This window comes from Ovis canadensis, chromosome 15, assembly GCF_042477335.2.
Source record: "Ovis canadensis isolate MfBH-ARS-UI-01 breed Bighorn chromosome 15, ARS-UI_OviCan_v2, whole genome shotgun sequence".
In the NCBI taxonomy this organism is placed as follows: Eukaryota; Metazoa; Chordata; class Mammalia; order Artiodactyla; family Bovidae; genus Ovis; species Ovis canadensis.
This window is the reverse complement of record NC_091259.1, coordinates 35,760,670-35,788,652: the sequence shown is the minus strand read 5'-3', so window position 1 is coordinate 35,788,652 and position 27,983 is coordinate 35,760,670. Positions and strand designations below refer to the sequence as shown.

General features: G+C 55.0%; 2 protein-coding genes across 6 annotated transcripts in view; one reads left to right on the top strand and one right to left on the bottom strand.

Moving 5' to 3' along the window:
* The window catches only part of RNF214 (ring finger protein 214), a 49,118-nt gene extending 47,679 nt beyond the window's left edge, over positions 1 to 1,439 (bottom strand). Inside the window, exon 1 of one of the 4 annotated variants that reach the window (XM_069555279.1) lies at positions 823 to 1,439. The gene's annotated coding sequence lies outside the window, so the exon portion shown is untranslated. Of the gene's footprint in view, positions 1 to 774 lie in introns of all 4 variants that reach the window. The other 3 variants (XM_069555277.1, XM_069555278.1, XM_069555280.1) reach the window with 3 other exon arrangements.
* PCSK7 (proprotein convertase subtilisin/kexin type 7) lies at positions 1,371 to 27,806 on the top strand. Of its 2 annotated transcripts, XM_069555274.1 has the most exons (17): positions 1,371 to 1,571; positions 3,313 to 3,434; positions 3,886 to 4,365; positions 5,541 to 5,675; positions 6,669 to 6,834; positions 8,220 to 8,310; positions 9,192 to 9,246; positions 9,671 to 9,809; positions 12,628 to 12,728; positions 15,512 to 15,679; positions 16,106 to 16,213; positions 16,612 to 16,714; positions 23,924 to 24,080; positions 24,737 to 24,831; positions 25,790 to 25,883; positions 26,081 to 26,198; positions 26,454 to 27,806. In XM_069555274.1, the coding sequence occupies exons 3-17, from the start codon at positions 3,898 to 3,900 to the stop codon at positions 26,814 to 26,816; spliced, it is 2,361 nt and encodes a 786-aa protein (XP_069411375.1). In that variant the 5' UTR covers positions 1,371 to 1,571; positions 3,313 to 3,434; positions 3,886 to 3,897; the 3' UTR covers positions 26,817 to 27,806. The 2 variants fall into 2 exon arrangements, with proteins under 2 accessions (XP_069411375.1, XP_069411377.1); XM_069555276.1 differs by lacking the exon at positions 5,541 to 5,675 and having other exon boundaries at positions 1,486 to 1,571.
* The last annotated feature ends 177 nt before the right edge of the window (positions 27,807 to 27,983 follow it).

The window sequence follows — 27,983 nt, the reverse complement described above, 5'->3', positions numbered from 1 at the left end:
AAGATAAAAAAGAATATGGGAGGAGGGAGGTGTAACATAAGGTTAGCTTAAATTCTCGTTTTTATTTTAATAGCATCCCAGGTACATCTCTGACCCGCGAAGAAAGCATAGGGCAGGCATGGAGGCTGGCCTGTGTCAACACTTAAGTTCCAGGCCATCGTCCCCCTGTGCCTCAGTTTTCCCGATCATACGAGCTCCCAGGAGAAAAACGGGCCCCAGATCGCCATTACTGTTCTCACAGGTGCAAAACGTCCTGCCCCATCGGAGCCCGGGCCGGGGGTTCCCGGCGCCCGGTCAACAAAACCACAGGTCACGGGTCCTACGTGCAACTCGGTGGCTGAGAGCCGCAGAGGGGAGGGGGACGGGGACATCTGGCAGGAGGCTGCGGCCGCCGCGGGGGGCGTTAGGTCGAAGAGGCCAAGGGGAGCCTCGCACCGCAACCCGGCGGCGATCTGACGGCGAAGCCGAGAGCGACGGGTCATCGGGGGAGATCCGGGGACGGTCGCGAAAGGGACAATGGGGGGAAGCGACGCCGAGTGGTCCCGGCCGCCCTCCACAGGGGGGCTGGCGCCGCCGGCCGATCCCTCCGGCCAGAGCCCCCTTCGCACCTTGCCCTCGGCCCCCCGGTCAGGCTGCCAACCCCCAGTCCCACTTCTAGGCCGGGACCCCCATGCCCGTCCCCACAACTCCCTCCACGCACCACCGCCCCCCGGCAGCCTCGACCCCCGCCCCTCGCGCCGCAGCCCCTCGCCCGCGCGCCCGCCCCGCACACACCTCCCGCGTCGCGCCCCCGGGAGCGAACGGGGGAGGGACGGGACGCACCTGAGCGGGCGGAGCGGGGGGGAGGGGGCGGCCGAACCTGGGGGGGAGGGGTCGAGCGCCGGCCCGCGCGCGCGACACCTCCCACTTCCGGCGGCACGAGCGGCGGGGGGCGAGGCTCGGCCCCGGGAGGAGAGGCCGCGGTGGCACCCGCGCCGCCCCAGATGGCGCCCCCTGGCGGCCATAGCCGGCGCGGTCGGGGCCGAGGGTGGGGGACCCCGGGGACGCGGACTTGGTGGAAACCGCCCCCCGCGCTGAGATGCTAGTGGATTCCGCCCGGGCGCAGGCACTTGATAGATGGCGACCGCGAGAAGGACTTGGGACCTGGCGGAGGGAGAACCCCTCTCTAGGAAGGTTATGAGGCAAGAGTCAGGGTCATGGCGGTCAGAGAGAGAAGAGGAACAAGTGTTGTTTTAAAGGTCTCAACCGAGATGCCGTGTCCAGAGGACGCCATGAGGGAGAGGGCCGGCCTTATGGAGAGGGCAGCTTCTACAGGTGCCCCGAGGGCGCGGGGCGGTGGGCCAGCCGCCGCACACGCTGCTCCCTCGGCCGAGGACGCCCGGAGGGGCCGCCCCGCCCCCCGCGCCCCGCAGCGTCGCCGGCGGCTCCTGGCCGCTCTCGGCCCGGCCGGGGCCCGCCGCTGATTGGCTGCGCCGCCGGGCGGAAGTGATGCTGCTGTCACCGGCTTCTCGGGCTCCCGCGGAGCCGCGAGTTTCCGCAGGCGGGCGGCGGCGGCGGCGGCGGCCGGGCCGGTGAGTTGGGGCGGGGCATGGGAAGTCCGGGTGCTCTAGAACTGGGGGTGGCGGGGGGCTGCAGCCGCTGTCTGAGGATGAGCGAGCTGCCCAGAGGGTGCCTTCATTCCCCGCGTGCGCGAGCCCCGGGAGAAGGGGCCACGGCTTCCAGGATTCCAAGATCGTGCGGGTCCTCTGAGGAGAGGGGGCCCTTTGCACCGGGCATTGGAGGCCAGCGGTCGGTGAAACTGACCTCTGGCAGGCAGCCTGATTTCTAGGAACAGGTTGTAGAGGTTGCGAGGTTCCCAAAAGGAGGAGGAGGAAGACAGCCTCTTGGGAACAGGAATCTTGGACTCGGGCTGCCCTCCTTGGCACCTAAGAGCTGTAGAGACACGCCTAGTTAGTTGGGGGCAAAGTTGAGATCTGCTTTCAGATGATATCTAAAGTTCCTTTCCCAAAAGCCGAGGGTGGAGGTGAGCTGCGGAATCAAGTCCTGCCCTGCCAGAAGGACTGGAGGATGTGGTGGTCAGGTTTCCCCTGTCTTCCGGAAATCTGTGGGCTCCGCTTAGACTGAAGGAGCCTTGCCCAGTTGGGTCGCTGTCAACGTATCTCACTTAAGAATTTTGTTTTGCTTCAGTAAGGCCTGCAGACTGGGAAGGACACCTGAATGTCTTGGGACAGTGAAGGCTGCTGGCGGGCAGGGAGGTATTTTCCTGGGAACCTAAGAGAGAAGGAGATACATGGATCTGGGGAAGGAAATGTTAGGTGGCGGAGGTTCCCTTCTCCCTTTCCAAAGAGACTTGTGTACAATACCCATATTTTCAGACTGATCCACTTGGGTATGTGTGCAGGTACTAAGCCCTGCCTCAAGGTGACCCCCTCCACCCCCACCCACCCACCCCCAGCTCACCAGAGAGCAGATGCTTCTGAAGGAGCTCAGCCACCAGTAGGGACACACTTGTCCCACGGCCCAGTCACCTGTCCCTGTCCCCACATTTGCCCACTAATTTGGCCCTTCTGTCAAGCCATGGGTGGCCATCCCAGGTTTAGAACACTTCACAGACAACTTGCTGAGCTAGTGACTAAGGGAAGCCCTGTAGTGGTACTTTCCAATCCCCACCCCACCCACTTGCCTCTTATCCCTGTTCAGTTTTGTTTGCATTCTGAGCTTTTCCCCATTTTTCCCCTGCCTCCTCCTACTCTTATTTCCCCTGGCGTCTTTCACAGGTACAGAAACCAGGAAGTGAGCTACCACCCAGACTTCTAAGAAGCAGTCCTACCTACTTTTTTGTTCTTTTTTTTTTTTTAATATTTAGTTATCTATTATTTATTTCGGCTGCACCAGGTCTTAATTGTGGCATGCCGGATCTTTAGTTGTTGCTTGTGGAATCAGTTCCCTGACCAGGGATCAAATCCAGGCCCCCAGCATTGGGAGCACAGAGTCTTAGCCAGTGGACCAGCAGGGAAGTCCCTTTATCTACTTTTTCAAGAGAAGTTTTGGGTAAGAGTTCAAACCCTCTTCTCGGCATCTAGGAAAAAAAAAGAGGACGGCCCGATGATTAGGATGAGAAGTACGGTTTCTGGGTTTTGTACCCATCTGGCCTTACAATACCAGTTTGGTTCTAGTCTGTGACCTATTTGAGATTCCTGCAAGTGCTCATTGGCAGTTTCTTTGGTCACAGATCCCAGGGTTCCTGGATAGCCTCTGCCTGCTCCACTGGGTTTGGGAGGACACCGTTTCTTGTTTTCTTGGGACCTACAGGTCTGCGGTCTGTGCTGGGAGTCACTGCTACTCACAGCGGAAGGAATGCCTTTTCTCCATTTGCACAAAATGAGCGTGAGGTGGTTAACCAGACCAGGAGCTCAGCCTCACTCTGAGTCCAGGTGGGAATGGGCCCCCACCGTGGGAAGTTAGCTGAGAAGTCAGCTGGGGGAAGATTTCTGTCCCCTCTGAAGAAGGGAGGAGGGTCTTTTCTAAAGAACAACCATGGAGCTGCCAGGAATTGGCAGGAGCGATACGACTTCTGAGCTCAAGATGGCAACAGTGGGGAAGAGCAGTGTGGTACCCGTTAGCACCTGGGCATTCCTGCTTGATTGTCTCGCGATAATCGTGCCATCGACGGACCCACTAGGCTTAGTGCCGGCCCCCCACTCCCCCCAGGGGCTTATCCCTGTTGGTCAGAGATCTGTGTGAATTAAAAGAGAGGATCACACATTTTATGATTTAAAAGGCATGGGTTAGGAGTCTCCGGGTGTGGTAGGTTGGTGCTCGGTCGCCCCCTGAGATGCCTGCCATTATCAGCTCTCTTACCTCTCTTGTCCTCTTTGTCCGCAGACTACTGCTCTGATGCCGAAAGGGAGGCAGAAAGTGCCACACTCAGATGCCCCCCTGGGCCTGCCCACGGGCCTCTGGCTGGAGTTAGCTGGGCTCTTGCTACTGCTTCCCTGGGTTATGGGCCTGGTGGGGGCAGGTGGGCCCGGGGCCCAGGGCCCCAGGGGGCTAAGCTGGGCAGTGCGTCTGGACGGTCCGGAAGGCGAGGGTGCAGAGGAGTCGCTGGAACAGCGGGCAGATGCTCTGGCTCAGGCGACGGGGCTGATGAACGCGGGGCGCATCGGGGAGCTCCAGGGGCACTACCTCTTGGTCCAGCCAGCGCGGCATCGCCAGGCCCGGCAGGTCGAGGCCGTCCGGCAGCAGGTGGAGGCCGTGCTGGCCAGGCACGAAGCTGTGCGCTGGCACTCGGAACAGAGGCTGCTCAAGCGGACCAAGCGCAGCGTCCACTTCAATGACCCCAAGTACCCGCAGCAGTGGCACCTGGTGAGCCCACCCCTGCCGCTTCCAACTTCAGACAGCTGGGGCGGGGGTACCCGGTGCTCTAGTGGGCGTTTGTCTGTGTTAACTCTTCAGGGGCCTCCCATCCTTTGCTTGAGGAGACATTTCCGTGGGCTTCAATGGTAGGCTTCATCCTCGGGCTCCACGTGCCCTGTGCTCACTCCCAGAGAGCCAGAGGACTGCGGTGCCCGGCGCGGGTGGCTGGGGCCAGGCCGCCTGGGCTGCCTGCCACTGACTAGCCTGTGCCTTTGGGTGCACTGTTTAACCTCTCTGTTAATGGAGACGGAATGGTTACAATTAAGTGAACTAATGTATGTGTGCCAGACACATGGGAAACACTTTACAAGAGTTAGCTAGTAACATTATATTATACAATGTTAATATAATGTATATCATGCCTGTGTGGGGTTAACTAGTAACGTTATGTTATACAATGTTAATATAGTGTATATCATGCCTGTGCAGGGGCTAGCTAGTAATATTATATTATACAATGTTAATATGATGTATATCGTGCCTGTGCAGGGGTTAGCTAGTAATGTTATGTTATATAATGTTAATATAGTGTATATGATGCCTGTGTAGGGGTTAGCTAGTAATATTATATTATACAATGTTAATATAATGTGTATCATGCATGCAGTGGATACTAAGTCGTTTCACTCATGTCCTACTCTGTGACCCCATAGACTGTAGCCATCAGGCTCCTCTGTCCATGGGATTCTGCAGGCAAGAATACTGGAGTAGGTTGCCGTGCCCTCCTCCAGGGGGTCTTCCCAACCTAGGGATTGAACCTGCATCTCTTATGTCTCCTGCATTAGCAGGCAGGTTCTTTACCACTAGTGCCATCTGGGAAGTCCCAGTGTATATCATACAGCATATTAATACCCAGCCCTTAACCCTAGTCACTGTTTCACCCTTGTTGCCCATGAGTGATGCCAAGCTTTCCTGGACACCTGGGCTGTGGCAGAGCTCTCACAGGTTCCCTCCTTGGCTCCGTCCCCATCTACCCCTGTTTGTCCACCCCTCTCTCTGGCCCCCTGACAGCGGCCAAGAGTGCGAAGGGGGTGCTTGCTATGCTTGTCTCCCTGTGGGCTGTGCTGCACATCGCTGGACTCCCAAGGCTCAGAGAGCAGTTCCTGACCCCGTCTCTCCCCTAGAATAACCGGCGGAGCCCCGGCAGGGACATCAATGTGACGGGTGTCTGGGAGCGCAATGTCACTGGGCACGGGGTGACCGTGGTGGTCGTGGATGACGGCGTGGAGCACACCATCCAGGACATCGCACCCAACTACGTGAGTGGTCCTGGAGCTAGTCCCGCCCCCAGGCCTTACCTGATTCTTGATGTTGCCTCAGGCCTGTTCCCTTTCCCAGTGACCTCTCACTGGGCCAGAGGAAAGGGCCTGGGAGGTAGGATGCTGCTCTTCATCAGCTCCTCTCCCCCAGGCAGTCTTGTGGCCTGGCAGCTAGGACACAGGCTGCAGCCCAGCAGAGAGATACTTCCCGGATCCTGCTGCCACTCCCTGCCCTGGGAAGTAAGGAGGCAGTTCAGTTCAGCTCAGTCGCTCAGTCGTGTCCGACTCTTTGCAACCCATGAATCGCAGCACTCCAGGCCTCCCTGTCCATCACCAACTCCCGGAGTTCACTCAGGTTCACGTCCATCGAGTCGGTGATGCCATCCAGCCATCTCATCCTCTGTCGTCCCCTTCTCCTCCTGCCCCCAGTCCCTCCCAGCATCAGGGTCTAAGTCGAAGTGCCTCCCCCTCTGTAAAGCCTGCCCTTTAAGTAGCCAGAAGCCTCTTTTATCCCCGGCTTACCATGGAAGAGCTCCAGGGCATATTTCTATAATAATGGCCAAGAGAGAAGTTTGCCTAGAGCTATAGCACTTCTGGCGCTAAAGACCCTGCCTACCAATGCAGGAGGCCTAACAGATACAGGTTCAATCCCTGGGTCGGGAAGATCCTCTGGAGAAGGAAATGGCAAACTCTTCCAGTATTCTTGCCTGGAGAATCCCATGGACAGAGGAGCCTGGCAGGCTACAGACCACGGGGTCGAAAAGAGTCTGGCACGACTGAAGCGACTTGGCACAGCACAGCACAACACGCAGCACTTCTCAGCTTTGCCCTAGGTGTCCTGTCCTTATGCCGCCCATGTGGGTGGCAGAGATGGGCCCGCAGCGTTGGCTCAGAGCCCCAAACCCCCAGTTCTCTCTCCCTGAGCTCCAAGACCTGACCGGTTGGAACCAGTGAGTGATCACATCTCCCCCCTCCTCCCCTGCCATGTTTCAGAGCCCTGAGGGCAGCTATGACCTCAACTCTAATGACCCTGACCCCATGCCCCACCCAGACTTGGAGAATGGCAACCACCATGGCACGCGGTGCGCAGGCGAGATTGCTGCTGTGCCCAACAACAGCTTCTGTGCGGTGGGAGTGGCGTTCGGGAGCCGCATAGCAGGTACCTCCAGTCCAGCCTCGGTACACCCCCCGCCCCCCCACCCCGTGACTGCTGTCTTCATCCTCTGTCCCTCCTCCTTGAATTTCAACACGACTTTATTTCGCCTTTAACACACAGCAGAAAGCAAAGGGTGCGCTCATAAATAGGTGTCTGCAGGACAGATCGGCTCATTGATTTTTTTCTCAGTGCTTTAGTGTTTCTAACATGTTTTTAGCGGCAAACCCCACCTTAAAAAGGACTTCCCAGGTGGCTCAGTGGTAAAGAATTCGCTTGTCAATCAGTGTAACAAACACAAGAGATGCGGGTTTAATCCCTGGGTCAGGAAGATCCCCTGGAGTAGAAAATGGCAACCCACTCCAGGATTTTTACCTCGAAAATTCCATGGACAGAGGACCCTGGCAGGGTCTGTGGGGTCTCAAAGAGTTGGACACGACTGAGCGCGCATGAGTATATAAAACAGCTAAGAGCGTGAAAATGAGGTGGATGAGAGATGGAGGCCCAAGGCCAGCTGCTCAGACTCCGCTTCCCTTTTCCTGATCATGGTTAGGCCCCACCGGTGCTCAGCTCATTGTAATGATAGCTCCTTTTACTTATCCATGTTTTCGTATCTTCATGGTTTACCAATGGCCTCCTCATCTCCCCTTCTTTCTTGATCCCGTGTGTCTGTGGAGGCCCCTCTCCCTTCTCCCAGCTCTCTAGCTCCCACCCCTGCTGATGGTCACTGTCTGCTCCCCATCCTTTCAAGAGACTTGAGTGGCCCTGGCCCATACTGGGGTGGTTCTTTGGCTCCTCGGCCTCTCAGTCTTTGTCCATCAAGGCAGAGGGTGAAGGGAATGGATGCGGACACCTTCCTGGTGATTTCTCATAAACGCTTGGAGCCTGCATTTACAAGGCTGGAACAGATTGGCTGCATTCCTCCTATAGTCCAGCAGGGGTCAGCAGCCCTCTCTGTAAATGAGACTACGGAGGGAGGGAGCCCAGGTCCCTTCTGAGAGCTCCACCGGATGTGACCTGCCCCTTAGAAGGTGAGACTAGATGTCCACTAGACGTCTCAGCAATGGGCTGAGAACCATCTGTTGAATACCATCTGTGTCAAGCACCACTGCAGAGTTTTATGAGATAAAGGATGCGTGAAAAAAGGGAACTTTGGATTCCCTACCTTCTAGCCTATGCCTCTGGCCACCAGACCCCAGGATCCGTAGAGTCTAAGATTTAGCATTACATTAGAAAATATTTTTGGCCAGGTACATGCACATGGTATAAAGGTTCAAAAGATCCGAGAGCACTTAGAAAAGTAAGTCTCCACAGGGGGCCCCCACAACCACCCGGCTCCCTATGTAGGAGACCAGCATTATTAAGGAGCTGGTATGGCCTACACCGCCTAGGTATCCGAGTACTGGATGGACCCCTGACAGACAGCATGGAGGCTGTGGCGTTCAATAAGCACTATCAGATCAACGACATCTACAGCTGCAGGTGAGGCGCAGCCAGGAACAGTGTAAAGGGGCCGGAGGTGGGGCACCGGGCGAATCCCCCAACCAGAGGACAGCGGTGTGAGGACAGAGGGGCTTTCCCATGGGGTACAGCCTGTAAGTCTACCGCCCTTATTTCTCCAGACCCCCAGCTTCTGGGTTCTCTGTCTTAAGCCCCAAGTCACCCCAGTGATCAGGTTGCCACACAAGGAGTATTCCATCCTGCCTCGTGTGTATTTGTTTAATAAACTCGTAATGCTCTGGAAGAAATTTAGGATTCCTGTCCTACCACAACTGGGCTGAATACCTAGCACAAAGCCCCTCTGCCCCGACCCAGGGACACACCGGCAGCTCCAAGTTGTGGATCTGGCAGGAAGGGGGTGGATGATGAGGAGGAGCTGAGGTTGGGCTGCTCGTGCCGCATCGACGGCAGCCTGTTCTTCCCCAGCCAGCATCTCCTGTAGATACACAACGCCCTCCACATGCAGAGAAAGGACCGAGAACTCCTAGACAGCTTACACAGGCCGTCTACTTCCTTCACAGGCGCTCTGCCATCAGGCCTAGAATTGGCTTCTTTGGTGGGAAAGGGGTGGTCTCTCATCCCTTTCCACCACACTGTACTCCCTGGGGACCTGAGAAGGGGGTTTTAGGAGCAGGTTAGAGTAGTCCTGAACTGGGAAGGTTTCCAAGGACAAGAATGTTAGCACGTCCTGTTTTCCACTTTGGAGTGAGGGCTGGACTCTTATGTCCTTCCATCACGCGAGTCCTGGGCTGGAGCCCTTGGAAGGAGGGGAAGCGTGGGGCAGAGGGACGGCCCGCCGAGGCTGGGCTGGGTGGGCAGCCACGGCCTGGCCCTGGCTCTTCCCACTGGGTGTCTCTCCACAGCTGGGGACCAGACGATGATGGGAAGACGGTGGACGGCCCCCACCAGCTGGGCAAGGTAGCTGGGAACCGTGGAGACCTTGGGGACCAAGTTCACCCTCGTCATCCCATTCCCGGAACTGCTCCCGCCCTCCCCCAGACCTGCCTTGTAGCCCCGACCGCTCCTTTGGGAACAGCACTCCTGCCCCGGGGTGAAGGGGTGAGGGGGACTTTCTTAGAATGGAGCAGTGCTTTGCTCTGATTTTGTGCTCGGCTCTGCATTTCTGGCCCCACCTGCTCTGATAAGCAGAACACATCCATCAAGCAGTTGTTCCACTAACAGCCCCCTTACCCTCTTAAGGCCATCTTTAAGTCTCTCTCTCCCTTGTCCAATGCCCTTGGGGTTTTGTGTTTTCCTCTAGAAGGGGGCAGGAGGGCGAGTGGCGTGGTGGGTAGGGTCTTCCTGTGAGCTCCTCAGCTGAGCTGCGTGTTTCGCTCCTCAGGCCGCCTTGCAGCACGGGGTGATCGCTGGCCGCCAGGGCTTTGGGAGCATCTTTGTGGTGGCCAGTGGCAATGGGGGCCAGCACAACGACAACTGCAACTACGATGGCTACGCCAACTCCATCTACACCGTCACCATAGGTAGTGGGCCCGGGGTCCCACAGCGCACGGGTGCTCACGTGTGTGTGTGTGTGTGTAGGAGAGAGAAAAAGAGAGACTCAGCAGTGAGGAGACTTGTATCTGAGGGTGTGTGTCTCTTAGAGGTGACCAGACCATGTATCTCAGTGTGTGTGTGTGGTATGTCACTCAGGGGTGAAGAGACTGTGTATCCGTGTGTGTGTGTGTGTGTGTGTGTGTGTGACTCAGGGGTAAAGGGACTGTATATCTGGGTGTGTGTGTGTGTCAGAGGTGAGGGGACCATGTATCTCAGTGTGTGTCACTCAGGGGTGAAGGGACTGTGTATCTGGTTGTGTGTGTGTGTGTGTGTGTGTGTGTGACTCAGAGGTAAAGGGACTGTATATCTGGATGTGGGTGTGTGTGTCAGGTGTGAGGGGACCATGTATCTCAGTGTGTATATGTGTGTGTCACTCAAGAGTAAAGGGACCATGTGTCTGGATGTGTGTGTGTGAGGGGACCAAGTATGTCAGTATGTGTGTATGTGTGTGTCACTCAGGAGTGAGGGGACCATGTATCTGGATGTGTGTGTGTGTATCACTCGAGCTGAAGGGACTGTGTGTGTGTGTGTGTCACTCGGGTGAAGGGACCGTGTGTCTGGGTGTGTGTCACTCAGGAGTGAGGGGACCGTGTATCTGGGTGTGTGTGTCAGTGGTGAGGGGACCGTGTGTCTGGGTGTGTGTCACTCAGTGGTGAGGGACCATCTATCTGGGTGTGTGGGTGTGTGTCACTCAGGGGTGAGGGGCCGTGTGTCTGGGTGTATGTCACTCAGGAGTGAGGGGACCGTGTATCTGGGTGTCTGGGTGTGTGTCACTCAGGGGTGAGGGGACCGTGTATCTGGGTGTGTGTCACTCAGGGGTGAGGGGACCATGTGTGTGTCTGGGTGTCACTCAGGGGTGAGGGGACCATGTGTGTCTGGGTGTGTGTCACTCAGGGGTGAGGGGCCGTGTATCTGGGTGTGTGTCACTCAGGAGTGAGGGGACCGTGTGTCTGGGTGTCACTCAGGGGTGAGGGGACCGTGTGTCTGGGTGTCACTCAGGGGTGAGGGGACCATGTGTGTCTGGGTGTGTGTCACTCAGGGGTGAGGGGCCGTGTATCTGGGTGTGTGTCACTCAGGAGTGAGGGGACCGTGTGTCTGGGTGTCACTCAGGGGTGAGGGGACCGTGTGTCTGGGTGTCACTCAGGGGTGAGGGGCCGTGTGTCTGGGTGTGTGTCACTCAGGGGTGAGGGGACCATGTGTGTCGTCTGGGTGTGTGTCACTCAGGAGTGAGGGGACCGTGTGTCTGGGTGTCACTCAGGGGTGAGGGGACCGTGTGGGTGTGTGTCACATGTGTGTGTGTGTGTGTCACTCAGGGGTGAGGGGACCGTGTATCTGGGTGTGTGTCACTCAGGAGTGAGGGGACCGTGTGTCTGGGTGTGTGTCACTCAGGGGTGAGGGGCCGTGTGTCTGGGTGTCACTCAGGGGTGAAGGGACCGTGTATCTGGGTGTGTGTCACTCAGGGGTGAGGGGACCGTGTATCTGGGTGTGTGTCACTCAGGAGTGAGGGGACCGTGTGTCTGGGTGTCACTCAGGGGTGAGGGGACCATGTGTGTGGGTGTGTGTCACTCAGGGGTGAGGGGACCGTGTATCTGGGTGTGTGTCACTCAGGGGTGAGGGGACCGTGTATCTGGGTGTGTGTCACTCAGGTGTGAGGGGACCGTGTATCTGGGTGTGTGTCACTCAGGGGTGAGGGGACCGTGTATCTGGGTGTGTGTCACTCAGGCGTGAGGGGACCGTGTATCTGGGTGTGTGTCACTCAGGGGTGAGGGGCCGTGTATCTGGGTGTGTGTCACTCAGGGGTGAGGGGCCGTGTGTCTGGGTGTGTGTCACTCAGGGGTGAGGGGACCGTGTATCTGGGTGTGTGTCACTCAGGAGTGAGGGGACCGTGTATCTGGGTGTCACTCAGGGGTGAGGGGACTGTGTGTCTGGGTGTCACTCAGGGGTGAGGGGACTGTGTGTCTGGGTGTCACTCAGGGGTGAGGGAACCGTGTGTCTGGGTGTCACTCAGGGGTGAGGGGACTGTGTGTCTGGGTGTGCCCCCAGCTTCCATGTGTCTGTCTGAGTGTGTGTGCACAGTCTCTCTTCAGACTGATAGTGAGGAAGAACCAGCCCTGCTCTCAGGGGAGGTCAGGACTTCCTTATAAGTTATTCCTGGGAGCACTTTCTACCCATCATCTGCGATAACCCCCTCTGCGCCCCCAGCCCCCAGCTCCACCACCACAGCTGGTTAGGCCTCTGCTCCAACCTCTCTCCCCACGGGTCACTTCCCTCCTGCTGAAACGTTCCCTGACCTCCCCGCCACACCAGCCTAAATTAACTGCCTTTTACCTATGCTCCCTGCTGTAGGCATTTACCGTCCCAACTGTACTTACTTCCCTGACCTCGGCTCTGACCATGGGCTCCCTGAGATCAGGTCTGCGGCCTTTCCCCACAGTCCCCATCTCTCACTCACACAGTGTGTGGCTCGCGGTAGATAACCGACAAGTAACTGAGAAACGCATGTGTGAATGGGTGAGTCCGTGTCGAGTGGCCACCCCCTGCAGTCTGCTGAAAGAATGGTCTCGGCACATACTACCCTCTGCCATTTGAGACCGCTTGTCCAGGGGAGGCATGTGGGTACTTGAAGGACTTGGACCACTGAGATCATTTTTTAAGCCCAGGACCAACCCCTCAACAATAACTCAGAGGTAAGTCTGACGTTCTCAGACCCTCACCTCCACTCCCATTTCTGTGCTCCTCCCCCAGGTGCTGTGGATGAGGAGGGACGAATGCCTTTCTATGCAGAGGAGTGTGCCTCCATGCTGGCGGTCACCTTCAGCGGCGGGGATAAGATGCTCCGGAGCATCGTGAGTGCTCTGCCCCACCCTGCCGGCCCTTTGCTCCCCAGCCTGGCTCTCGGGATCCTCTTCCCTAGCACATCTGTTTCCCTAAGAGTCTGCCCCTGTTGGTAGAATGGAGTTGAGGACTCTAAATGTATCTGTGTAAAGGGTCTTTAATCTTTAAATTTTTAAAAATCCTATTTACGTATGGCTGTGCTGGTCTTCCTTGCTGCATGGGCTTTTCCCTAGTTTCAGCAAGAGGGGGGCTCTGTCATTACAGGGGGGACTGTCATTACTACAGTCCAGAAGTCTGTCTGGACTTCTCGCTGGGGTGGCTTCTCTTGTGGCAGAGCACAAGCTCTGGAGCACATGGGCCCAGCACTTGCAGCTCCCAGGCTCCAGAGCACGGGATTAGTAGTTGTGCCGCAAGGGCTTAGTTGCCCCGAGGCATGTGGAATCTTCCTAGCCCAAGGATTGAACCTGTGTCTCCTGCATTGGCAGTCGGATTCTTTACCACTGAGCCACAAGGGAAGCTCCTTCATCTTTAAATTTTTAACTTAACAAATAGGCATATCTTTATAGGAATCACTCTGAGCACACATGGATGAAAGAACCTTTTTGAAATGTCTTCCTTTGGTAGAATATGGGCTTTGCCTAATTTCTATGGGCTTAAAAAAAAAAAAAATCATCATTGCATTGCTATGCAGTCCTTAAGTAAATACTGCGAGTTCTGATCCTGTTCATCCTCAGGAGTAAAGCTAGTGGTTGTCTGCACCGCATGGGTGGGAAAAGGAGTCTGGAATGTCCCCGTCAACCCCAGAGATAGCTCTTTCCTTGGAGCTGGGCTTGGAGTCACAGCAAACAAGAAGTTGGAGCAAGGAAGTGGAGTTTCTCAAGCTGTGGGAACCTGTGAAGGAATTCAGAGTGCAGTGCCTACCCCCAGCTGGCTCAGCTCCAGCCCATCATCTTAGAGCTCCCTGGCCGTCCCGATGCCCGTAACAGAGTGACCCGGGGACGGGGGGCTCTCGGGCAGGGCTGGGCTGCAGCCAGCCGGTGTCACATTTCTCCAGTGGCTCGCGCTTGGGAGGACTCTCTGGGGCCGCTGGGAATTGGGCTGCTGCCTCTGGGTCAAATTCTCTTTCCCAAACTGAAATTCTGTTTTTGCCGCTCAATGACTTCTGGTCAATACAATGTTCCAAGGCTCTGGGCCAGGTGACCCCAGCCCCTTCCCCCACCCTGGGAGAAGAAAAAAGGGAGTGAGCTGAAGTAAGCGGGTAGGAGGCTTTGCTTAACAGACAGGAGTCTGGGTGCAGAGGGACACCACGCACCCCCAGCCCAGGCCAGGCTGGAGGGGGAGGAACAACAGGAACATCCTGGCAGGACTCTTGCTCACCCCAGCCACAGTCGGGGGCCGAGAAGTTACCAGGCATACAAGATCCCCTTGTTCTGGGGCGCCTGTCTTTTCTCCTCTGGACTCAACTCTGCTTCACCCCCACCACTTTCTATCTGAACTATAATTTGTCCAGAAATGCAAAGAGAGTTTGTTCAGCCAACCTCCCATCTTTGAGTTGTCCCTGTCTTGAAAACCAGTTGCCAGTTTCTGTTCAGTGACCAGCTCAGTGGGACTGCCTCCCCCAGGGCAGGCACGGAGGGACATGCCACCCCACCGTCTGCTGCCCAGGGCTCCTGCCACCGGAGGCAAGTTCACCAGCCTCCCAGCTCCACACTAGACTGTCACTGTGAGGCTGTTTCCTTAACAGGAAAAAATTAATCTGCTCCCTGGCACAGACCAGGCTTCCCACCCTCATTGAGACTTCCACTTGAAGAGTTTTTCCCTTCTCTTCTGTGAGAGCACAGCGTCTGAGTGGAAATGACATGTCTTGGCAGCTGCTAAAACAGCTGGAAGGCAAGCAGCGAGGATGGTGGAGAAAGGGCAGCTCTTGGCAGAAGGTAGCACCTTGGTATCTGACCCAGGAGAGAAGCCTGGAAGGAAAAGATGTTCTTGTGTTAGCATGGGCACCACATGCTAGATCCAGAGGGCCATGGGCTGAAATGGATTCAGGCAGGGCCCTCCCTGGCTCCACCCTGTGTGGCTCCAGGGAGGATGAGAATGTGGAAAGAACTGGATGCCATACAGGTACCATGTCCCTCCCCCTCAACCCCCACTCTCACCTCCCACCTCAGGACTGCAGGTAGAGAAGGGGGACCTGAGGCACTCGGCCCCAAGCAGGGAGGTGGCCCGGCCAGTCGATCGCCACAGGCCAGGGTGGGCAGCGGTGCAGATGCTCCGCCCATGCTGAGCCCACCACTGGGCAAGGGGGATGCTGTCCTCTCCCTGGGACGCACTCCCTGTGTTCACCCTGAAGTCAGGCTGGCCCGTCTCTGAGCCGCCAAGCTGGAGTTCCTAGCCCGGTGCTGTCACTGTTGTTCCAGCCCCAGCTGGGGGGCCCCCAGAGCTCCCCGGCCACTCCTCTGTCTCCACGGCTGCAGGGGCAGGGGCCGGGGGGGCAGTGATTGGGAAAGGGATCATCAGCTGAGCAGGAATCAGGACACATGAGGCCTCTCCCCTCTCCACCTCTTTTCTGTGCTACTGCAGCCAAGACCCTCAGAGTAACTCGTTTTCCTCAGCTCTCCAGAGGTTCTCCTGTAAGGCCCAGGAGGATAAAGAATCTCCTTCATCCTGACCAGCCAGACGGAGAGGTCCTGGGAGGCTCGCTCGCTCTGAGGCCCCGCCCTGCCCTCTCCCCCCACCGCCCCGGAAACTCTGGCCCTAACCAGCACCCCCCCATCCCCCTCATTCCTCTTCCCAGGTGACCACCGACTGGGACCTTCAGAAAGGCACTGGCTGCACCGAGGGCCACACGGGGACCTCAGCCGCCGCGCCCCTGGCGGCTGGCATGATAGCCCTGATGCTGCAGGTGCGGCCCTGCCTCACGTGGCGTGACGTCCAGCACATCATAGTCTTCACAGCTACCCGGGTGAGCCCTTCGCAGGCAGATGCGCGGCCTGGCCCAGCCCACTTCAGAGTTTTGATCCCGAGGGCTTGGAGGTATCAGGAGGTTCAGATTCTAGATGTCCCAGGCATTAGGTGCCAGTGTCTCCCAGAGTTGCGTTCCTATAGAAGCAGTGTGGAGACCCCACCAAGACCGTAGACCTGAATTCACTTGTCCCTGTCCTGCTGCGGCCATGTCACCTGCAAAGGAGCATTCTGGGCGGGCTCCCAGGTCCTTCTGTAAGCAGGCCATTGGGCTGGTGACATCACAGGGCTTTGCCCTTTTGTCCCAGCTTTCCTCAGGGAGTCCCTTCCTAGCAGCCTTTGTGGGAGAGTCTGGGCTGGATGAGCCATCAGGGTGAGTCGGGAAACCTAAAACCTGCAAGGCTCACTAGGACCCCTGTGCTGTCAGTACGAGGACCGCCATGCAGAATGGATCACCAACGAGGCCGGCTTCAGCCACAGCCACCAGCACGGATTCGGCCTGCTCAATGCTTGGAGACTCGTGAACGCCGCCAAGGTGAATGGCTGTCCTGCGTGGAGGGGCCAAGGGGGCGAACTGAATGCCTGAAACACTGCCCATCATGTCATAGGTGCTTAATAGATACTCATTCACCCAAGACCCATTTTACCCATGAAGAAGCAGGCTCAACACTCTATAAAGTTTCTTAAACTGACAGGAGTAAATGAGACCTTGGTGTTGCATGGAGCCCTCAGGGTGTCAGCTCCCCATCTGCTGCCCTGGACCCAGCGTGTTCCCCGGCTCTGCCATAGGGAGCAGTCCAGGTTGTCCGCAGAGTGAGACAGTGATGATTAAGGGAGAAATAAAAAGAGTGCAGCCCTAGGGGTCAGGTAGGCGAGATAGGCTGTGCGAGGTCTCTACGTTTGTTCATTCGCTGCCCCCTCTTCCTTTCACAGGTCTGGACGTCTGTCCCTTACTTAGCTTCCTACGTCAGCCCTGTGTTGAAAGAGAACAAGGCAATCCCACTGTCCACCCGCCCCCTGGAGGTGCTGTGGAATGGTAAGCGGTCAGCAGAAAGGGAGTTAATCCCGGGCCAGAGGCTCAGGGCGGGGTGATGGAGAAGTTAGACTCGTCCTCCTGCCGGTCCTGCCCCTTCCTTTAGGAGCTGAGCTCCAGCCAGATCTGCGGCGTTCTCTCTGACCATTTTAGGACATGTTGCTGCTTCTGAGTTGGCTGGCCCCCTGGCTGCTTGAGAGACCTTTCTCCTGAGTTGCAGGTGGTGGGAGGGAGCTGCTGAGCAAGCCATTAGGAAGGCTGGCAGAAGGGCTGGGCCAGGACCTGGGAGGACAGGCACGAGTCGAAAGATGTTCCTCTGACTTCCATGCTAGGAACTTGCCAGATGATCCTCTGCAGCCCAGTGGGCTTTGGATGAAGTGAAGGAGCTGGGAATGTCTCCCTTTGATTCACAGGCTTGTCTAATTACAGAATCAGCTGGGACCTGTTGGGGGAGGACAGAGGAGTCCCCAGAGGGCTCTCTAGACTGGAGTGGCCCTCCCTCCGCCTCCACCTCCATCCCACCCAGGGCCACAGGACTGTCCTAATGGGTGAGGGCTGTCTGTGGGCAGTCCGAGACGTGGTCTCATGTTGAGCCCAGAGGTTGAAACCCTTCCCAGAGAAGAGGGCGGCTGGGCTGGGGTACCATGCTAGAGGATCCTCTCTGCAGACTTCCCAGAGTTGCCACTGGAGAGTTTTCCATACCTCCAGTTCTTTGGGGATTTTTTTTTTCCTCAAGGAATTTTGACAAGCAGAGTTCTCCACTGTTTTGTAAAGTCGGAAGCATGCCATGCTTTGTACCCAGGTGGAACTTTGTCCTTGCTGTTCCCATCCTCCTAGGAAGTGATCAGACCAGCACAGTGGCCATGAGGAGGGATGGCCAAAGATGGGAGAGTAGAAGGGAGGGTTGGGGCTGCTCCCCTGGGTGGGAAGAGTTCCGTTGTCTCTCTCCCTAACCATGTCCAGCACTTGCCCAGTTTCCCCTCTACGTGGAAGGAAATCCATGGGCCCGGTTCATTGCATTTTCCGTAAAAGGAATGCTATCTTGGAAAGGGCATAAAGCATCAGCCAAGGCAGAAGAGTGTAGGAACATTCCCAGGAATGCAGTTCAAGTAGGAACCTCAGGGCTTTGCATTCACATGTCTTGGAGACAATACATCTTTTAACTTTTATTACCTCCTATCCAGAGCTGCTGTCTCTCATTTAAGTAACAGTAACCCACAGTCACATCCATCAAGTGAGGCAGTCAGCTTAGAAGCAGGTTAGGGTCCTTTTCAACTTCATCATCCTCTGCCTCCCACTAACCAGGGACGTTCCCCAGCATGTCTGACAAACTCCCTCGGTACAGAGGCATCTGGAAACTGCTTGTTTGTCACGAAGAAACAGGAGAAAGAAGGACAGATTGTCCTGGGAGGAGGAGAGCAGGAGTTGGAGTAGGGGAGAGAAAGACGGAGAGAAGGGAGGTGGACTCAGCAAGTTTTGCTAACGAGCCCTTCACGGGTTTGGAGGGCAGCCAACAGTCTGTTGATCTCCAGGGTCAGCAAAGATGTCTTCCCCTCTGTTGTTGTGACTCCAGACAGAACTGAAGGTCCAGGCTCATGGGCATTCTGGGAGGCTGCAGGAAGTCAGTCCAGTTCATGTAGAGCTGAGCAACTCAGTCCCGGACGGTCAGCAAACGTCTTCCTCTATGGCCAAGTGATAGTCTTTCCCACCAAGACCTGGCCAAGTCAGTGTCCGAGGGCTAGCAGGTGAACTTTTTTGTGAGAGAAGGAAGTGAATATTCCTGTTATGGAAAAGGAGGTGAAATTCCAAGACTCTAGAGAAGTGGTGGCCAAGAGAACTTTCTGTGATGGTGGAAATGTTCTCTATTTGTGCTGCTAAGCTGCTCCATGGCACGAGGGATCTTAGTTCCTCGACCAGAGGTTGAACCCGTGTCCCCTACATTGCAAGGCAAATTCTTAACTACTCGACCACCAGGGAAGTCCCTGTAATTGATTTTAAATAGCCACATGTAGCTGGTGCCACCTTCTTAGGCAGGGCAGCTCTAGAGCAAGACAGGTTGTCATTTCTCCCCATTGGCAGGAGGGCCCTTTGGTTCCTTTAGCTCTGACTCTGGGTCTGAAATGTCTTTGGAGGGCGAGAGAGAGGGTGGGGCTTGGGAGGCGGATCTCAAACACAAGGGAGCCTGTGTATATTTACAGAAGATTCCTGAACACCTCTTGCAAACACCCTTTTATCCTTGTTTGCAGCCCCAGCTGACTACCGCCAGCTATGTTTCAGTCCTGTTCCTTCCTGGCTCCAAATCTTCCTCTCCTGCCCAGTCTTTCCCTCCCCATTGATTCCTCCTTCTGCCTTCCAACTCCCTCAGCACATCTGTTAGGAAACACCTTTAAACCCCTGACTGCCTCCAGCTAGTAACCTTTTCAAATGAACTAACCAAAGCAACTGCTCACCTTTATCCCCTCTCTCCACTGCTGAAGACTTACTTCATCACTCTGAGGTGCCCCTCTCAGGCTCAGACCCGGGGCCAGCTCACAGCTCATCTCGGTCGATGACGCTTAGCCCTGTTGTCAGACCAGATTAACGAGGCCTGTGTGTCAGCCTTCCCCCTCCTCCACCTCCTCCTCCCTGCTCCTCCTGTGGCTCCAGTGGCCTCCTTTGCTCCATGGTCCTCTTCTGGCCTGAGGAACTTGGTTTTCTGTTCACTCACCTCACTACTTCCAAACCATGAGTTCCGTCTGAGATTCATGCCATATTCTTGACCCTCCCTCTACGTCTTCATCCTCGATGGCCCAGTTGTACTTACGGCTTTAGTTGCCACCTCTCCACAAATGATTCCTAGATTGACATGTCTTATTCAGATCCCTAAACAAGGATAGTGACAAGGGTAGAGATTTTTCTAGTTTCTGTAAGATGATGGGCAAATAAAACCCTGGGATCTTCTCGGCAGTGGTTGAACAAGATCCCGTCTTGCTGAAGGTAAAATAATAACATGATGATGATCATCAGCTAAGATGAGTGCCCTGGGACTTCCTGGTGGTCCAGTGGTTAAGACTCCGCACTTCTGCTGCAGGGGGTACGGGCTTCATCCCTGGTCAGGGAACTAAGATCCTGCATGCCATGCAGGGCAGCCAAAAAAAAAAAGATAAATGCCTTTTATGTGCCAAGCACTGGCCTGAGGGTTAACTCGTTTAGTATACTAGCTCAATTCTAATGAAATAATTCTCATGTTCTCACATGCGTGGCCACCCAAGTCCCTGTACACGCCAATAAGTAACTGCACGCAGCATGCCACTCTGTGCACATGCTAACACAGACCAGCACGCTCAGGTCTCTTTTAGGATTCTATTCCGTTCTATTATGCTTTGTAATGTGTCGCTTGGTGGCTCCGATGGTAAAGAATCTGCCTGCAATTCAGGAAACCCAGGTTCAATCCCTGGGTCAATAAGATACACTAGAGAAGGGAACGGCAACCCACTCCAGTATTCTCACCTAAAAATTCCATGGACAGAGGAGCCTGGTGGGCTACAGTCCGTGGGGTCACAAAGAGTTGGACACAACTGAGGGACTAAGCACACTTACATGCATAGTAAAAGTTTATATGTATGTAAGTTTCACATATAAAAATGTACCGTATGCACAACCTCACCACACCAAAGTAAGACTGAAGGAATGGAAGTGGAATGAGCACAAGGACAAAGAGAATGAGAGAAGAGATCACAGCGAAGTAGAGATTGCAGTACGTTTTTGGAAGATAGAGCATGAATGGAGAAGTGAGCAGGGCTAAGAAAATTGCAAACCAAATACCTGCCAGAGTGATCCTAGGCAACAAGCTCGTTTATGCCACAGAATCTCCAAAGACTCAGGGCTGGGAATTCCCTGCAGTCCAGTGGTTAGAACTCTGAGCTTTCATTGCCAGGGCCCAGGTTCATTCACTGGTATGGGAACTAAGATTCCACAAGCCACGCAATGTGGCCAAAAAAAAGGGCTCAGGATTCGGAGGCCCCATGCACTTCAGAGGACAAAGATGAGGTATGAGAGTAGAACCAGGTGTCATTTAAAAGGTGGACGCCCAGGTGCCTTCTCCCATGCTTAGCAGCCAGGTAGTGGCAGGAGTTGGGAAGTTTATTCTCCAGAGCCCGGAGCCCCCAGGTACAGCAGAAAACAGGAGACACAGGGTGTATCTTAGAATGATTAACCATGAACCATATAAGGGGGACGTGTTACAGATAAGGGAACTAATTCTTGTAGCTAGTACACGGCTGGCCTGGAATTTGAGCCCAGGCTGGGTGGCTCCAGAGCCCAGGCTCTTAGCACTAGTAGGCACAAGTGATGAGTTGAGAAAGGGTGTGTTTTCCCTTTGTAGTGGGAAAGGCGTAAGCAAGAAAATCCAGCCAAGAGACTGTATAATTGGTCTGATCCAGTGTTGGCCTTTTGCCGGATAGTTACTGTGAAAGGAAAAGAACACAAGGGAATGTAAATAAGAACGTGTTGGAGAGATGAGTTGTGGGATCTTAGGCGGTTAGGGAAGAGGAGCTTGACAGATCTCTTGAGGAGCAAGAAAATGAAGGAATCACGAAGGTGGTGGAGGGACTTTCCTGGTTGATGGTCCAGTGGTTAAGACTCCACACTTCCACTGCAAGGAGTGCAGATTTGATTGCTGGTTGGGGAACTAAGATCCCACATGCCGCATGGTGCAGCCAAAAAAAGAAAGTAGTGGAGAAAGCGAAGGGACAGCTGGTTGCTTTCTGGGAAGGCGGAACATTGGCTTCCATGAGTTGCAAGAGTGAAAGAAAAGACACACGTGCACACAGACAAACGCAGTGAGAATGCTCAGTGTGTATTTACCAACACAGCATCAAGAATTTGCAGCTTTTTTGTTCTCATTTTTGCTCAACTACTGTTCTAATTTGTGTTGTTTACATAATAAATCCCACAAGGGAAGTAACTAACCCATTCAAAAGTGAAGCAGTGCCAGATAAGCAGTGCCAGAGGCCCGGGGTCTGGCCATGGAAGTCTTTGCTGACGTGGGGTGGAGAAAGGTCTGTGGAGTTGAGGAAAGAGAGGGATGTGAAGAGATGGCATCGAACGGGTAGACCCATGAACACTGGTCTCTTCTGATAATGGGTGGTGGCCCTCCTCCCTGACGTGAGCCCAGTGAGAAGGGGACTGAGTGGAAGGCCAGGATGAACAGGAAGGATAGACAGTGGGGCCACAGGAAGCCCTGGGCCTTTTCTTCCTCCTCTCTTCTTCTTTCTTACCTTGGCTGTGCTGCACGGCTTTTGCGACCTAGTTCCCTGACCAGGGATTGAACCCGGGCCCTCAGCAGTGAAAACTCAGATTCCTAACCACTGGACCATCAGGGAACTCCCCCCTCTTTCTTCTTTGACCAGTTATCCACGCCCGCACCACCTCACCCATAGACTAGAATCAGCTATTTTAGCTGGCCTTCCTGTCACCTGTTTCTTCTTTCTACTCCAGTTCAGCCTACCCACAGCTGTTAGGAGTAACCTCCCTTTAACACTTTTTTAAAAAAATTCCGTCCTTGCACAGTAATCTCTAATAGTTCTCAGTTGCTTGTTTAAAATAAAAATGTTAAAGCCTTTCCTATCTGAGGTCCCGTGCCCGTCATCTCTTACTTCCTCTCTGAGCTTCTTCATCTTGGGTATTGGGTATTGGGAATTGGGTATTGCTCTCTGCTTTGCCTATTGGCCTGAATTAATGGAAGAGAAGTTGTCTTGGAAAGAGTCATTTCTCATCACAGCCTAATTTCTTAATATTCCTCAAGTGAGTCTCCTACTTCACTAGTTCGGTTTTTTAACTTTTTATTTTGAAATAATTGTAGATTGACAGGAGGGTGCAAAGAACGGTTCAGGGAAGTCCTATGAGCTCTTCTCCTGATGTTAAATGTCTTCGAATAGAACAATAGGAAAAACAAGAAAATGGTATTGGTCCAATTCATAGAACTTACTCAGATTTCACCAGTTAGAGATTCTGTGTGTGTGTGTGTGTGTGTGTGTGTGTGCAACTTTACCACGTGTAGTCTTGTGCATCCACCACCACAATCAATGCCGAGAGCCATCGCGTCCCAGGACTCCTCTGTCACCCCCGTATAGCCATACCTGACCCCCTGGCCCCATCCCTGGCAACCGCTCATCTGTCCTCCGTCTCCACAGTCAACATGGTTCATGAATATTATGTAAATGAAATCGTGCGCCGTGTGTCCTTTCAATGTTGGCTTTTTTCCCTTCAGTACAATTTCCTTGAAGTTTGTTCACTTCACTAGCTTGGGTGGGTTTTTTGTTGTTGTTGTTCGTTTTTTTAAGTGCATAGCTCATCTTTTATTTACCTGTGGCTCTGTTGGGTCTTCATTCCCAGGCGCCGGCGTGTCTCTAGTGGTGGCAAGCAGGGCTACTCCTCGTTGTGGTGGCTCCTCTCGTCGCAGAGCGCAGGCTCCAGGCGCGTGGGCTTGAGCAGTCTCAGTGCTTGGGCTCAGCAATTGCGGCGCACAGGCTTAGTTGTGCCACAGAATGTGGGGTCTTCCTGGACCAGGGATCAAACCTGTGTCCCCTGCACTGGCAGATGGATTCTTAACCAGTGGACTACCAGGGAAGCCCGTCACTTCAGCAGTTTTTTCCTTTCCCCCCAAAAATGTGTGTTTCCTTCAATATGAAACTTGGTCATTTCTACCTCTGCCTTTATATGTACCGTTTTCCCTTCTAGAGTACCCTCTACCAACACTCTCTACCAATCTGTATTCACTTCCTTCCTCAGAGTGTGTCTCACAGTTGAGTGCCTAAACCTGTCTGCCTCATCTCTGTTCTGGCATCAGTTATGTGGACCTCATACGATGTCATTTTCCACTTGCAGGTAGAAGGCAGAGGCCGTATCCAACTTACCTTTACATTCCCAGCATCTAGTACAGTGCCTGAAATGTAGGAGGTACTCAGGAAATTACTTTTTGGATAAATGAACGTTGGAAATGGCTCCGTTTGTTTCTTGTCTTGTGTCTTGGTTATGTGTTGCCTTCCCGACTGGACTCTAAACTAAATTTTAAACTTGAAATCAGCAAGCGTATTCCCTTTCCTAGTGTACACAAGGTTCAGTCAGGGTTGCCAAAGATACTTGTATATGCCTTTGTGTTTGGTGGGGTGAAGTGAGGGCGTAAGTATCTGTGGGGCTGGTTTCCCAGCTGCCCAGCCTGACTTCCCACAGTCAGCAGGACGGACCTGGACATGTCGGGGCTGAAGACCCTGGAGCACGTGGCCGTGACTGTCTCCATCACCCACCCACGACGTGGCAGCTTGGAAGTGAAGCTCTTTTGCCCCAGTGGCATGATGTCCCTTATCGGCGCCCCCCGCAGCCTGGACTCGTACGTACTTGTGCCCCTACCTTTTGAGCTCTCTTTGCAGCGGGGGCCTTGTCCAGGAAAAGATCTGGGAGGAGTAGACACTCGCCTTGTCCTAAACTCCCCTGGTATTGGCTTTGTGACCTGCTTTGTTCAAGTGCTTACAGCGTGCTCGGCACTGCACTTGACGTATGTTTTCTTCAGTCCTTGTAAGAACGATGCAGAGGGACTTCCCTGGCAGTCCAGTGGCTAAGGCTCTGAGCTCCCAGTGCAGGCGGCCCGGGTTCAATTCCTGGTCAGAGAACTAGATCCCACCTACCACTCTGCACGACCAAGAGAAAGACGATGGAGAGTAGACTTTGTAACCTCCTTTTACAAGTGAGGAAACAAGTCATAGACCTAGTAAGCACCTGAGAGAGTAACAGTGAGCCTAGATCTGTGGGACTCCCAAGCCTGTGTTCCCTCCACGTTTGCTTTTTCCACTTCACCACGTTGACACACGCCCCTCAGCTCCTGAGACCATCCCGGGGAAAGGGCCAGCACTTGAGGGCCCCTCGTGGCACCCTCCTGATTGGCTGTAGCTCAGACCGTAACTGCTACTACAGTAAGAAAGTGCTCCTGGGCAAAGGGGTCAACTCCCTGCTCCACACCCTCCTCTGTCTCCTGTGCTCTTGCCCCAGGGATCCCAACGGCTTCAATGACTGGACCTTCTCCACGGTGCGGTGCTGGGGGGAGAAGGCGAAAGGAACCTACAGACTCGTCATCAGGGATGTAGGTAAGCCTGCCTGCCTCCCAGCCAGTTCCTCTGGATCTCAGAGTCCCCACAGAAAGTGTCCCAGGTGGAACACCTAGGGTGCCATCGGACCATAAGGGTAGCTGCCAAGAAGTATGCCTCACCCACAGAATGGGCACTGAGACCTGTTCGTTACTTGTTCATTAATACTACCTCTCATCTTCCTTGGCAAAGTGACTGATCCATCTTTCCTCAGGATAGCAACACAAATTCCTTGTTGAAACCACATTTCAAGTTCTTTCACATATAACCGTCCTGCGGCCAGCCCTGGTAGGCAGGTAAGGGCAGGACTAATTTTCACCATTTTTTTTTTAAACTGAGGCCCACCCAAGGTTTGAAGTAACATATGTGAAATCATACAGTATTTTTAAGGAGAAAATTGGAAACTGAACCCAACCCTCCCAATTTCTCCCAAGTTAGGTATACATCAGGCTTTCCTCATAGCTCAGTTGGTAAAGAATCCTCCTGCAATACAGGAGACCTCGGTTCAATTTCCTGGTTTGGGAAGATCCCCTGGAGAAGGGAACAGCTACCCACTCCAGTATTCTGGCCTGGAGAATGCCCTGGACTGTACAGTCCATGGGGTCGCAAAGAGTCTTTCACTTTCAGGTATACCTCACCAGACCGGTGGTTTTCAGACCTTTAATTTAGCAGGACTGTTTTTTTTTTTTTTCCCAAGAAAAATCCCAGCTGAAACCCTAAAACATGAAAGAGGAAAAACTTCTTAGCTTTGGAGTGCTCCCTTTCACCCTCCCCTTTCATTCCCAAGAGCACCCGAGAGGCAGGTCTGCAGAATCCCGGGGTCAGTGGGACACAGTTAGACGACTGTGGCCGCCCACCCATACAGGCTGAGTCCCTCCGGGTGGCAGGGCGGGCGGGCCTTCTGCCGTCTGGCCAGCCATGAGGCGAGACTCACGGACCACCCTGCTTGCCGCCCTAGGAGACAAGACATCCCAGGCCGGCGTCCTCCGGCAATGGCAGCTTATCCTGTATGGCTCTGTGTGGAGTCCAGTAGACATCAGAGACAGACAGAGGTAGGTGTAGACATGGGCGTCAGAGGGCCGGGGACTTGGGGGTGGAGGATGGGGAGGCCACCTAGGGAGCCCCACTTCCTGCGTCCCGTTTGCTGTGGGACCTCGCCCTGTCCAGCGGGCAGGCGGAAGGATGGGCAAGGCAGGCAGGTAGAGGAGCCAGGCTGATGGGGCATCATTGTCTCCTCTCTGCTCCACAGGCTACTAGAAAGCGCCATGAGTGGGAAATACCTGCACGACGGCTTCACGCTGCCCTGCCCGCCCGGGCTGAACATCCCCGATGAAAACGGTTACACCATAACCCCCAACACTCTCAAGGTGCGGGCAGGCAGGGGTGCCCTGGGGTGTTGTCCTCAGTGGGCGACTCAAGGCTTCTTGGGAGTGATGGACTGGGCAGACCTGGGTCCCCATTTTCCTGGCTGACTCTTGTCGGGGGGAATAGAGGGTGTGGCTTGGGGGTGGGAGAGGCAGCCCCCAGAAGGAGAGAGACTCTCTGAGCTCACTGTTCTGGGCTGAGAAAGGCTGCAGGCTTCCAGGAGAGCAGCCCTACATAGGTGCTTGCCTTTCCCCCAGACCCTGGTGCTGATTGGCTGCTTCACCATCTTCTGGACCATTTACTACCTGCTGGAAGTATACTTGAGCCAGAGGAACGTGGCCTTTCGCCCAGTTTGTCGGAGTGGACCGTGCCACTGGCCCCAGCGAACCCAGAAAGCCAAGGAGGAGGGGACAGAACTAGAATCAGTGCCCCTTTGCAGCAGCCAGGATCCAGACGGAACGGGGCTGGAGAGCGAGGGCTCTCCCACCACCTCAGGGCTCCACGCCCCGGACCTGCTGGGTCAGGGGGACTGGAGCCTGTCCCAGAGCAGGGGTGCCCTGGATGTCCCTCAGCTCCTGCCCCCAGACCTGCTGCAGGGGAAGGAGGCGCAGATGTGCTGACCTGGGACCTGACAGCCACCGTGGGATGGGCTCTCACTTCCTAAGACTGCAGGAGTGTGGAAGGCTGCTTCCTAGTCCTGGGAGCTCTGGGCAGAAAGCAGTCCGGGTGCTTCCGGCTGGGACCACAGGCCTGAAGACGCCCTCTGGCTAAAGACCACGCTCAGGGAGGGCACGGGCCTGCAGAAGGTCCAGTCAGCAGACCAGCGGTGCCAGAGAACAGGCTGGCAACAGCCACGGAGCCTTCCTCCAACAGAGTAGGAGCTTTAGGTGAGAAGGTCTCGGACGACGGCTTAGGGCTTCCACTGGGCCAGCCTCCATCCTTGCTTCTCCAGGGCAGGCCAGCAGTGTGGGTCACCTAGACCCTCAGCACGCATGGCCAGGAGAGCATCTCAGCAGAACTGTCACTGGGGTCCCTTGGGAAGAGGGCTTAGGGGTGGAAGCTGGAAAGAGCCCCCCGCATATGCCTGTCCGTGTAACGACCCCTCGGCCAGAAACGGCAGCCCTTCCCTCTCTGCCCCTCACCATCGAGCCTCAGCCTTGGCCTTGGCCATGTTGGTTTGGCAGTCGGCCCCCAACTCAGCACACGTGCCCTGAAAGCAGCTGCCTGCATCAGTCCTGATCAGCAGAAGCCCACCTTGAGCACGCCCCGACCCCTTCGTCCTGAATGACCAGTACAATGCGCCTGGCAGGGCTGTGGATGGGCACGGCCCCAGGCCCAGGCCGCTCCACCGGGGCATCTTCAGCAGGTCTGCCGCCACCCCATCTTCCTCTGCAGAGTACTCAGGGAAATGGCCGTGCCCACCGGAGGCCGGCCGGCTGCCTGTCGGGCTACGACTCCCTCCCATTCTTGGCCTCCTCCCCTCTGAGCGAGTTGGTTGATTGGAACTTTGGTTTTTTTTTAATGCTTACGATTTGGTTTTCTCTTTCCACAGCAACATTTTGTTGAATTTTTTCGGCACAGCTTTTCCAAAATAAAAACCTTCCAGTGTCGCCCTTTGCCCACTCCTTTTGGCCACCTCCCCAAAGCTAACACAAGTCGCCAAGCTGCCCCTCTTTCCCTTCAGAACTGTCATCCATGCCCCTCTTTCACCCCCTGAAATCGTGGAACACAAGGAACACATGAGAACCCGAGCTGCCTGCCTGTTCCCCACTCAGACTTCCTGGAAC

Coding starts and splice junctions, on each gene's coding strand:
- PCSK7 (XM_069555274.1), top strand. CDS start 3,898: ATGCCGAAAGGGAGGCAGAAAGTGCCACACTCAGATGCCCCCCTGGGC. Junction 4,366..5,540: donor ACCCGCAGCAGTGGCACCTG/GTGAGCCCACCC, acceptor TCTCTCCCCTAG/AATAACCGGCGGAGCCCCGG. Junction 5,676..6,668: donor AGGACATCGCACCCAACTAC/GTGAGTGGTCCT, acceptor GCCATGTTTCAG/AGCCCTGAGGGCAGCTATGA.